The sequence below is a fragment of the Salvelinus fontinalis genome, chromosome 40 (genome assembly GCF_029448725.1).
Source record: "Salvelinus fontinalis isolate EN_2023a chromosome 40, ASM2944872v1, whole genome shotgun sequence".
NCBI lineage: Eukaryota > Metazoa > Chordata > Actinopteri > Salmoniformes > Salmonidae > Salvelinus > Salvelinus fontinalis.
The window spans coordinates 7,806,944-7,819,501 of NC_074704.1; the positions used below are offsets into that span (position 1 = coordinate 7,806,944).

The window sequence follows — 12,558 nt, forward strand, 5'->3', positions numbered from 1 at the left end:
ATGTAAGGAGGGACTGAGTCTTTAGCTCAGGGATGGGTAACTCCCAAACAGAAGATGTAAGGGGGGACTGAGTCTTTATCTCAGGGATGGGTGACTCCCAAACAGAAGATGTAAGGGGGGACTGAGTCTTTAGCTCAGGGATGGGTGACTCCCAAACAGAAGATGTAAGGGGGGACTGAGTCTTTATCTCAGGGATGGGTGACTCCCAAACAGAAGATGTAAGGGGGGACTGAGTCTTTAGCTCAGGGATGGGTGACTCCCAAACAGAAGATGTAAGGGGGGACTGAGTCTTTAGCTCAGGGATGGGTAACTCCCAAACAGAAGATGTAAGGAGGGACTGAGTCTTTAGCTCAGGGATGGGTAACTCCCAAACAGAAGATGTAAAGGGGGACTGAGTCTTTATCTCAGGGATGGGTAACTCCCAAACAGAAGATGTAAGGGGGGACTGAGTCTTTAGCTCAGGGATGGGTGACTCCCAAACAGAAGATGTAAGGGGGGACTGAGTCTTTAGCTCAGGGATGGGTAACTCCCAAACAGAAGATGTAAGGAGGGACTGAGTCTTTAGCTCAGGGATGGGTAACTCCCAAACAGAAGATGTAAAGGGGGACTGAGTCTTTATCTCAGGGATGGGTAACTCCCAAACAGAAGATGTAAGGGGGGACTGAGTCTTTAGCTCAGGGATGGGTAACTCCAGTCCTCTGGGGACTGATTAGTGTCACACTTTTCCTCCAGCCCGTTACTACACCTGACTCCACCAATCAACCAATCCTGATCTTCAGGTTGGAATGCAATTATATAAACACAACATGACACAATTTCAAAGATTTTCCTGGGTTACAGTTCATAGAAGGAAATCAGTCAATTGAAAGAAAGAAATTTGGCCGTAATTGATGGATTTCACATGACTAGGCAATGGGTGGGTATAGGCCCACTTGGGATCCAGGCCAAGCAAAACAGAATGAGTTTCGCTCCACAAAAGGGCTTTATTACTGACAGAAATACTTCTCAGCATCACCCCTCCCCCTCAGACGATCCCGCAGGTGAAGAAACCGGATATGGATGTCCTGGGCTGGCATGGTTACACACGGTCTGCGGTTGTGAGGCCAGTTGGACGTACAGCCAAATTCTATAAAAGGATGTTGGATGTGGCTTATTGTAGAGAAATTAACATTCAATTATCTGACAACAGCTTTGGTGGACATTCCTGCAGTCAGCATGTCAATTGCACACTCCATCAAATTGAGACATCTGTGGCATTGTGTTGTGTGAAAAAAAATGCATATTTTTGAGCGGCCTTTTATTGTCCCCAGCACAAGGTGCACCAATCATGCTGTTTAATCAGCTTCTTGATATTCCTTAACTGTCAGGTAGATTAGCAAATGAGAAATGCTCACTAACAGGGATGTAAACAAATTTGTGCACAAAATGTGAAATAATGTTTTGTGCGTATGGAAAATTGCTGGGATCTTTTATTTCAGCTGATGAAACATGGGACCAACACTCTACATGATGTGTCTGCAAGGAGACTGTGAGTGTCCCAAATGGCACCCTATATAGCATACTACTGTTGACCAGAGCCACACGGGACCTTAATCAAATGAGTAGCCTGGGGAATATGGAGCCATCTGGGATATCCTAGGAGGTTGCACGACGTCTCTCACAGTTCCCCATAAACACGTGTTAAACAGCTAAAACATTACACCCTAAACAACAGGGGCCATATTCAGTAAGGTGACATGACTCCTGTTTTAACATGACAGAGAAATGCTGCACAATTATTATATATCTGCAGCGATGCACCCCTACAGAACAGAACCCCTGGCTAGTCTACAGACCCCACCCTACAGAACCCCTGGCTAGTCTACAGACCCCACCCTACAGAACCCCTGGCTAGTCTACAGACCCCACCCTACAGACCCCACCCTACAGAACAGAACCCCTGGCTAGTCTACAGACCCCACCCTACAGAACCCCTGGCTAGTCTACAGACCCCACCCTACAGAACAGAACCCCTGGCTAGTCTACAGAACCCCTGGCTGGTCTACAGACCCCACCCTACAGAACCCCTGGCTAGTCTACAGACCCCACCCTACAGAACAGAACCCCTGGCTAGTCTACAGAACCCCTGGCTAGTCTACAGACCCCACCCTACAGAACCCCTGGTTAGTCTACAGTGCCAAAAAGACCCCGCCCTACAGAGACAATCTCCTGTTCCGATTGGATAAAACCTGGATCACCCGCTCTCCCTCGCAGCTGCCAGTTTGGTTAGACACTCAGACTGTTTGCTTTGATTGGTCGGTTGAAAAAGGTAACCTTGGGTGAAAGGTTAGGATTCAAGAATTTATTGATCGGGACGTTGGGTCAAAAGCGACGGGCTGGGGAAGAGGGACGTGATTGGTAAAACTTCACAGAAGCTCAAAGTCATTTCTGTCCTGCAGGAGGCTCTGTGTGTGTGTGTGTGTGTGTGTGTATAATAGAACTGTGTGTGTACGTTTCTAAACCCCTATAGCCACAGTACATAAGATCCTTCTAAATGTTTCTATGTGGGCTGTGGATACATTACACATAATGGTTACAAGCACACACCTTTCAGTCTGCCTCAGAATGGTGTTGAGACAAAAGGATATGTTGAGGCAACATTACTTAAACCTATCAACGGTTGCAATCCAGACGGAATAAGTAGGACTTCAGAAATCCTCCAACCAGAATTCTGGAAAACCTGGACATTTGACAACCCTAAACCTATCCAATCCTTTCAGCGTCTAGTTGATTCTGGACTGGGCCTGAGAGATCAGGACCCAGAGAACGGAGGGATGAAGGGAGGAGAGGGACGTCCATATTATCAGTCCAGTTTGGTTTCCTTCCAGCTGTTGGAAGTCCAGAGAAGGGGAGGAAGGAGGGGAGAGGAGGGGAGCTACGGACGGTTGGTAGGTCTTAGCTCCCGTAGTGCATAGTGTTGCTAGGCATCGCCATGGGAGACGACATGGAGATGGAAGGCCCGCCCATGGTGAACTGGCTGTTGTTGATTGGGTATTGAGGACTGTTGCCGGGCCCCGATTGGCCAGTTGCCACTCCTGAGGAAGAGAGAAACAGGAAGTGAATTGGGGTCTTCAAAGAGCAGCTAGGGGCAGTTTCCCAGACCCAGATTAAGCCTAGTCCTGGACTAAGAAACAGTTTATATCTAAAATAAAACAAACATTAAAACAATGTCAGACCACACACGAACTGAACTGTGGACACGACTACGACATTAGCAACAGTAAACAGCTGTAGCTCTGTAACTATGGCGACACACTCACTCACCCTGGCCCACGCCTGTACTCATGATAGACCCAACTCTAGAAGATGTATGGTTCACTACCCCTGTGTTCACTGCCCACACACACACACAGAGGAGATAATTCACAAATTGGCAAATTTTATTTGGAGCAACAAAACACAGCAAAACTAGAATACAAAAAGGTCAGTTACACATATAGCTGGAGTTCAACATTTAGATACACAACTGCCATTACACACAGCACAGTTAGGGTCGCAACATTCCAGGAACTTTCCCAACCTTTACAGAAATCCTGGTAGGACGATCAACAGATTTCCTGGAATAATCTAACTGGGATTTCTGGAAAACTTGGGGGCCAGTATTTTGTAACCCTCTACAGCAGAGCTATTCACATGTAACACTGTACAGTCTAGACTAGTGCTGGTTTTCTACCTGATGACTCATTACCCCCACCTGGACCCCCACCTGGACCCCCAGGTGGAAATCACTCCCTGATTAGAAGGGATGCATTTTTAAAAAGCAGTGAAACTGGCTTAGAGATCCAGATGTGAATTGAAGGGCTATACAGTAAGGAGGGTAGGGATTGGTCAGTCACACACACACAGCGTACCAAGAGGGATGAGGTTGTTGTGGGACACGGTGGAGCCACCGCCACCAATGACTGTACTCAGGTCATACACCGCAGGCATCCCTCCTGATAGACAGAGAGACAAATTAACAACAGGAAATAAACTATTCTGTATTCACCCGTCTGTGTGGTGTGTTGATTCATGGAGTGTGTGTGTGTACGTACCCTGGTTCATGTTGTAGACTCCTCCATTGCTCCACATGTTCTCTGAGGGGGAGGAGTAGTGAGAGCCTGGGGGCGGGGCTGACGTGCTGCCTGTGTACCTGCGGAACACACAATCAACCAATCAGATGGAGGCGAGCTCAGGGACAGTCAGTCATATACAAAGGACTTGAACATGTCTAGCAGGGAAAGAGGAGGTTTTAGACCACGATGACGAGGAGGAGGATAGATAGCAGATAAATAACAGCTTTAGGAACAACAGAAGGATAGAAAGTGAAAGAGGGAGAAAACAAGGAAATGGTAGAATGTCCCTGCTGACCAGACCTGAAGAAATGACAGAGAGAACAGAGAGACGGTAGAGTGTTGTTGACTTGAAGGAGAGAGAGAACAGAGAGACGGTAGAGTGTTGTTGACTTGAAGGAGAGAGAGAACAGAGAGACGGTAGAGTGTTGTTGACTTGAAGGAGAGAGAGAACAGAGACGGTAGAGTGTTGTTGACATGAAGGAGAGAGAGAACAGAGAGACGGTAGAGTGTTGTTGACATGAAGGAGAGAGAGAACAGAGAGACGGTAGAGTGTTGTTGACTTGAAGGAGAGAGAGAACAGAGAGACGGTAGAGTGTTGTTGACATGAAGGAGAGAGAGAACAGAGAGACGGTAGAGTGTTGTTGACTTGAAGGAGAGAGAGAACAGAGAGACGGTAGAGTGTTGTTGACTTGAAGGAGAGAGAGAACAGAGACGGTAGAGTGTTGTTGACTTGAAGGAGAGAGAGAACAGAGAGACGGTAGAGTGTTGTTGACTTGAAGGAGAGAGAGAACAGAGAGACGGTAGAGTGTTGTTGACTTGAAGGAGAGAGAGAACAGAGAGACGGTAGAGTGTTGTTGACTTGAAGGAGAGAGAGAACAGAGAGACGGTAGAGTGTTGTTGACATGAAGGAGAGAGAGAACAGAGAGACGGTAGAGTGTTGTTGACATGAAGGAGAGAGAACAGAGAGACGGTAGAGTGTTGTTGACTTGAAGGAGAGAGAGAACAGAGAGACGGTAGAGTGTTGTTGACATGAAGGAGAGAGAGAACAGAGAGACGGTAGAGTGTTGTTGACTTGCAGGAGAGAGAACAGAGAGACGGTAGAGTGTTGTTGACTTGAAGGAGAGAGAGAACAGAGAGACGGTAGAGTGTTGTTGACTTGAAGGAGAGAGAGAACAGAGAGACGGTAGAGTGTTGTTGACATGAAGGAGAGAGAGAACAGAGAGACGGTAGAGTGTTGTTGACTTGAAGGAGAGAGAGAACAGAGAGACGGTAGAGTGTTGTTGACATGAAGGAGAGAGAGAACAGAGAGACGGTAGAGTGTTGTTGACATGAAGGAGAGAGAGAACAGAGAGACGGTAGAGTGTTGTTGACATGAAGGAGAGAGAGAACAGAGAGACGGTAGAGTGTTGTTGACTTGAAGGAGAGAGAGAACAGAGAGACGGTAGAGTGTTGTTGACTTGAAGGAGAGAGAGAACAGAGAGACGGTAGAGTGTTGTTGACATGAAGGAGAGAGAGAACAGAGAGACGGTAGAGTGTTGTTGACATGAAGGAGAGAGAACAGAGAGACGGTAGAGTGTTGTTGACTTGAAGGAGAGAGAGAACAGAGAGACGGTAGAGTGTTGTTGACATGAAGGAGAGAGAGAACAGAGAGACGGTAGAGTGTTGTTGACTTGCAGGAGAGAGAACAGAGAGACGGTAGAGTGTTGTTGACTTGAAGGAGAGAGAACAGAGAGACGGTAGAGTGTTGTTGACTTGAAGGAGAGAGAGAACAGAGAGACGGTAGAGTGTTGTTGACATGAAGGAGAGAGAGAACAGAGAGACGGTAGAGTGTTGTTGACTTGAAGGAGAGAGAGAACAGAGAGACGGTAGAGTGTTGTTGACATGAAGGAGAGAGAGAACAGAGAGACGGTAGAGTGTTGTTGACATGAAGGAGAGAGAGAACAGAGAGACGGTAGAGTGTTGTTGACATGAAGGAGAGAGAGAACAGAGAGACGGTAGAGTGTTGTTGACTTGAAGGAGAGAGAGAACAGAGAGACGGTAGAGTGTTGTTGACTTGAAGGAGAGAGAACAGAGACGGTAGAGTGTTGTTGACATGAAGGAGAGAGAACAGAGACGGTAGAGTGTTGTTGACTTGAAGGAGAGAGAACAGAGACGGTAGAGTGTTGTTGACATGAAGGAGAGAGAACAGAGAGACGGTAGAGTGTTGATGACTTGAAGGAGAGAGAACAGAGAGACGGTAGAGTGTTGTTGACTTGAAGGAGAGAGAGAACAGAGAGACGGTAGAGTGTTGTTGACTTGAAGGAGAGAGAACAGAGAGACGGTAGAGTGTTGTTGACTTGAAGGAGAGAGAGAACAGAGAGACGGTAGAGTGTTGTTGACATGAAGGAGAGAGAACAGAGACGGTAGAGTGTTGTTGACATGAAGGAGAGAGAGAACAGAGACGGTAGAGTGTTGTTGACTTGAAGGAGAGAGAGAACAGAGAGACGGTAGAGTGTTGTTGACTTGAAGGAGAGAGAGAACAGAGAGACGGTAGAGTGTTGTTGACTTGAAGGAGAGAGAGAACAGAGAGACGGTAGAGTGTTGTTGACATGAAGGAGAGAGAGAACAGAGAGACGGTAGAGTGTTGTTGACATGAAGGAGAGAGAGAACAGAGAGACGGTAGAGTGTTGTTGACATGAAGGAGAGAGAGAACAGAGAGACGGTAGAGTGTTGTTGACTTGAAGGAGAGAGAGAACAGAGAGACGGTAGAGTGTTGTTGACTTGAAGGAGAGAGAGAACAGAGAGACGGTAGAGTGTTGTTGACTTGAAGGAGAGAGAGAACAGAGAGACGGTAGAGTGTTGTTGACTTGAAGGAGAGAGAGAACAGAGAGACGGTAGAGTGTTGTTGACTTGAAGGAGAGAGAGAACAGAGAGACGGTAGAGTGTTGTTGACTTGAAGGAGAGAGAGAACAGAGAGACGGTAGAGTGTTGTTGACATGAAGGAGAGAGAGAACAGAGAGACGGTAGAGTGTTGTTGACTTGCAGGAGAGAGAACAGAGAGACGGTAGAGTGTTGTTGACTTGAAGGAGAGAGAACAGAGAGACGGTAGAGTGTTGTTGACTTGAAGGAGAGAGAGAACAGAGACGGTAGAGTGTTGTTGACTTGAAGGAGAGAGAACAGAGAGACGGTAGAGTGTTGTTGACTTGAAGGAGAGAGAACAGAGAGACGGTAGAGTGTTGTTGACTTGAAGGAGAGAGAACAGAGAGACGGTAGAGTGTTGTTGACTTGAAGGAGAGAGAGAACAGAGACGGTAGAGTGTTGTTGACTTGAAGGAGAGAGAACAGAGAGACGGTAGAGTGTTGTTGACATGAAGGAGAGAGAACAGAGAGACGGTAGAGTGTTGTTGACTTGAAGGAGAGAGAGAACAGAGAGACGGTAGAGTGTTGTTGACTTGAAGGAGAGAGAGAACAGAGAGACGGTAGAGTGTTGTTGACATGAAGGAGAGAGAGAACAGAGAGACGGTAGAGTGTTGTTGACATGGAGAGAGAACAGAGAGACGGTAGAGTGTTGTTGACTTGAAGGAGAGAGAGAACAGAGAGACGGTAGAGTGTTGTTGACATGAAGGAGAGAGAGAACAGAGAGACGGTAGAGTGTTGTTGACTTGCAGGAGAGAGAACAGAGAGACGGTAGAGTGTTGTTGACTTGAAGGAGAGAGAGAACAGAGACGGTAGAGTGTTGTTGACTTGAAGGAGAGAGAACAGAGAGACGGTAGAGTGTTGTTGACATGAAGGAGAGAGAACAGAGAGACGGTAGAGTGTTGTTGACTTGAAGGAGAGAGAGAACAGAGAGACGGTAGAGTGTTGTTGACTTGAAGGAGAGAGAGAACAGAGAGACGGTAGAGTGTTGTTGACATGAAGGAGAGAGAGAACAGAGAGACGGTAGAGTGTTGTTGACTTGAAGGAGAGAGAGAACAGAGAGACGGTAGAGTGTTGTTGACATGAAGGAGAGAGAACAGAGAGACGGTAGAGTGTTGTTGACATGAAGGAGAGAGAGAACAGAGAGACGGTAGAGTGTTGTTGACATGAAGGAGAGAGAGAACAGAGAGACGGTAGAGTGTTGTTGACATGAAGGAGAGAGAGAACAGAGAGACGGTAGAGTGTTGTTGACTTGAAGGAGAGAGAGAACAGAGAGACGGTAGAGTGTTGTTGACTTGAAGGAGAGAGAACAGAGACGGTAGAGTGTTGTTGACATGAAGGAGAGAGAACAGAGACGGTAGAGTGTTGTTGACTTGAAGGAGAGAGAACAGAGACGGTAGAGTGTTGTTGACATGAAGGAGAGAGAACAGAGAGACGGTAGAGTGTTGATGACTTGAAGGAGAGAGAACAGAGAGACGGTAGAGTGTTGTTGACTTGAAGGAGAGAGAGAACAGAGAGACGGTAGAGTGTTGTTGACTTGAAGGAGAGAGAACAGAGAGACGGTAGAGTGTTGTTGACTTGAAGGAGAGAGAACAGAGAGACGGTAGAGTGTTGTTGACTTGAAGGAGAGAGAACAGAGAGACGGTAGAGTGTTGTTGACTTGAAGGAGAGAGAGAACAGAGAGACGGTAGAGTGTTGTTGACTTGAAGGAGAGAGAGAACCGAGAGACTGTAGAGTGTTGTTGACATGAAGGAGAGAGAACAGAGACGGTAGAGTGTTGTTGACATGAAGGAGAGAGAGAACAGAGACGGTAGAGTGTTGTTGACTTGAAGGAGAGAGAGAACAGAGAGACGGTAGAGTGTTGTTGACTTGAAGGAGAGAGAGAACAGAGAGACGGTAGAGTGTTGTTGACTTGAAGGAGAGAGAGAATAGAGAGACGGTATAGTGTGAGAAGAGAGGGAAAGAGAAGGAACAGAGAGAGAGAGTGTGAGAAGAGAGGTAGAGAGAGGAAAGAGAAGGAACAGAGAGAGAGAGTGTGGAAGAGAGGTAGAGAGAGGAAAGGGAAGGAACAGAGAGAGAGAGAGAGAGTGTGGAAGAGAGGTAGAGAGAGGAAAGAGAAGGAACAGAGAGAGAGAGTGTGAGAAGAGAGGTAGAGAGAGGAAAGGGAAGGAACAGAGAGGAAAGAGAAGGAACAGAGGTAGAGAGAGGGAAAGTGAAGGAACAGAGAGGTAGAGGGAAAGTGAAGGAACGGAGAGGTAGAGAGAGGGAAAGTGAAGGAACAGAGAGGTAGAGAGAGGAAAGAGAAGGAACGGAGAGGTAGAGAGAGGGAAAGTGAAGGAACAGAGAGGTAGAGAGAGGGAAAGAGAAGGAACGGAGAGGTAGAGAGAGGGAAAGAGAAGGAACGGAGAGGTAGAGAGAGGGAAAGAGAAGGAACGGAGAGGTAGAGAGAGGAGAGAGAAGGAACAGAGGTAGAGAGAGGAGAGAGAAGGAACAGAGGTAGAGAGAGGAGAGAGAAGGAACAGAGAGGTAGAGAGAGGTAGAGTGTGAGAAGAGAGGTAGAGAAGGAACAGAGAGGGAAAGTGCTGACCTGAAGAAGGGGTTCTTGAGATCCAGCAGGTTGCTAGACTTGCTTCCTGTCTGGTCCACCTGGGCCACCATACTGATGTCATAGCTCTGTCTGGGAGCACAGATGAATCCTTTAAGGGGGAACCTTGGCAGGTGTGTGTGTTCTGTGTGGTAGTTACCTGTTTAGGTGTGTAAGTGGGTGTGCATGGTAGTTACCTGTTTAGGTGTGTAGGTGGTAAAGTTACCCGTGTGTGTCTCACCTCTTGTTGGCAATGAGCGTTGCAGTGCCGGACAGGGTGTCTCCTGCCTTGGTGAAGAGAGGGGACTGGAGCAGACAGCGGACCTGGTACCAGTGGGTCAGAGGCTCCGTAGGGGAGGTGGAGAGCCACACTGTTACCCTGCACACACAGTTAGATAAACATACACACAGTTAGATGGACACACACACAGTTAGATGGACACACACACAGTTAGATGGACACACACACAGTTAGATAAACACACACACACACAGTTAGATGGACACACACACAGTTAGATGGACACACACACACACACAGCTAGATGGACACACACACAGCTAGATGGACACACACACAGCTAGATGGACACACACACAGCTAGATGGACACACAGTTTGATAAACACACACTTACCTTGGACACACAGCTAGATGGACACACACACACAGTTAGATGGACAGACACACACAGCTAGATGGACACACACACAGTTAGATGGACAGACACACAGATGACCACACAAACAGACGATTAAGGACAGCAGGTCAATCAAGACTGACAGAGTTTACATAACAACACAGGGGACTCACGCTGAGCCGATGAAAGCCACGTCGAACCAGAAGGCCAGACCATGGACCAGACCTGATGTCATCATGTGGAACTTAAAGGGAATCTCCATCCTGAGAGAGAGAGGAGAGGAGGGAGGAGAGGAGGGAGGAGAGAGACAGAGAGGAGAGGAGGGAGGAGGAGAGAGAGACAGAGAGGAGAGAGGAGAGAGATGGAATAGTTTAAGGATGAGTAAACTCTCAGTAGTAACCTCAGTCACCACAACATCAGGCCCTGGATTCATAACCAGTCTCAGAATGCTGATCTAGGATCAGGCCCCCCTGTCCATTCATTATCATCTAAAAATAGATCAATTGATCCTGGATCCGCACTCCTACTCCAAGTCTCTAAATACAGGCCCCAGGAGGAGAGCTCTCTAAATACAGGCCCCAGGAGGAGAGCTCTCTAAATACAGGCCCCAGGAGGAGAGCTCTCTAAATACAGGCCCCAGGAGGAGAGCTCTCTAAATACAGGCCCCAGGAGGAGAGCTCTCTAAATACAGGCCCCAGGAGGAGAGCTCTCTAAATACAGGCCCCAGGAGGAGAGCTCTCTAAATACAGGCCCCAGGAGGAGAGCTCTCTAAATACAGGCCCCAGGAGGAGAGCTCTCTAAATACAGGCCCCAGGAGGAGAGCTCTCTAAATACAGGCCCCAGGAGGAGAGCTCTCTAAATACAGGCCCCAGGAGGAGAGCTCTCTAAATACAGGCCCCAGGAGGAGAGCTCTCTAAATACAGGCCCCAGGAGGAGAGCTCTCTAAATACAGGCCCCAGGAGGAGAGCTCTCTAAATACAGGCCCCAGGAGGAGAGCTCTCTAAATACAGGCCCCAGGAGGAGAGCTCTCTAAATACAGGCCCCAGGAGGAGAGCTCTCTAAATACAGGCCCCAGGAGGAGAGCTCTCTAAATACAGGCCCCAGGAGGAGAGCTCTCTAAATACAGGCCCCAGGAGGAGAGCTCTCTAAATACAGGCCCCAGGAGGAGAGCTCTCTAAATACAGGCCCCAGAAGGAGAGAGGAGGCGATGGACTCACCTGTGCAGATCCCCCTCTTTTGCATCCAGGAAGTTGACGGTGTATTTGACAGACTTGGACATGAGGATACGGATATCAAAGGTGTCCTGAGAGAGAGAGATCATTACATTTCTGTATTGGATAGATAGAGATAGACAGTTGAAGTCGGAAGTTTACATACACTTAGGTTGGAGTCATTAAAACTAGTTATTCAACCACTCCACAAAATTCTTGTTAACAAACTATAGTTTTGGCAAGTCGGTTAGGACATATACTTTGTGCATGACACAAGTCCTTTTTCCAACAATTGTTTACAGACAGATTATTTCACTTATAATTCACAGTATCACAATTTCAGTGGGTCAGAAGTTTACATACACTAAATTGACTGTGCCTTTAAACAGCTTGGAAAATTCCAGAAAATTATATCATGGCTTTAGAAGCTTCTGATATGCTAATTGACGTCATTTGAGTCAATTGGAGGTGTACCTGTGGATGTATTTCAAGGTCTACCTTCAAACTCAGTGCCTCTTTGCTTGACATCATTGGAAAATCAAAAGAAATCAGCCAAGACCTCAGAGAAAAAAATTGTAGACCTCCACATGTCTGGTTCATCCTTGGGAGCAATTTCCAAACGCCTGAAGGTACCACATTAATCTGTACAAATAATAGTACGCAAGTATAAACACCATGGGACCACGCAGCCGTCATTCCGCTCAGGAAGGAGACACGTTCTGTCTCCTAGACATGAACGTACTTTGGTGCGAAAAGTGCATATCAATCCCAGAACAACAGCAAAGGACCTTGTGAAGATGCTGGAGGAAACAGGTACAAAAGTATTGATATCCACAGTAAAACGAGTCCTATATCAACATAACCTGAAAGGCCGCTCAGCAAGGAAGAAGCCACTGCTCCAAAACCGCCATAAAAAAGCCAGACTACGGTTTGCAACTGCACATGGGGACGAAGATGTTACTTTTTAGAAAATTGTCCACTGGTCTGACGAAACAAAAATATAACTGTTTGGCCATAATGACCATCGTTATGTTTGGAGGAAAAAGGGGGAGGCTTGCAAGCCGAAAAACACCATCCCAACCGTGAAGCACGGGGGTGGCAGCATCATGTTGTGGGGGTGGTTTGCTGCAGGAGG

The 12,558-nt window shown here is 47.3% G+C and overlaps 1 protein-coding gene across 2 annotated transcripts in view; it reads right to left on the reverse strand.

The window, feature by feature from the left end:
* Positions 1-963: 963 nt before the first annotated feature.
* The window catches only part of LOC129839346 (histone-arginine methyltransferase CARM1-like), an 18,481-nt gene continuing 6,886 nt past the window's right edge, over positions 964-12,558 (reverse strand). The window contains exons 9-16 of one of the 2 annotated variants that reach the window (XM_055906717.1): positions 11,430-11,515; positions 10,386-10,475; positions 9,814-9,951; positions 9,576-9,665; positions 4,074-4,171; positions 3,891-3,974; positions 3,304-3,372; positions 964-3,074 (exon numbers count right to left, since the gene is read on the reverse strand). In XM_055906717.1, the coding sequence (XP_055762692.1) occupies positions 2,935-3,074; positions 3,304-3,372; positions 3,891-3,974; positions 4,074-4,171; positions 9,576-9,665; positions 9,814-9,951; positions 10,386-10,475; positions 11,430-11,515 (795 nt within the window). In that variant the 3' untranslated portion in view covers positions 964-2,934. The remainder of the gene's footprint in view (positions 3,075-3,303; positions 3,373-3,890; positions 3,975-4,073; positions 4,172-9,575; positions 9,666-9,813; positions 9,952-10,385; positions 10,476-11,429; positions 11,516-12,558) is intronic. The other variant, XM_055906718.1, reaches the window with a different exon arrangement.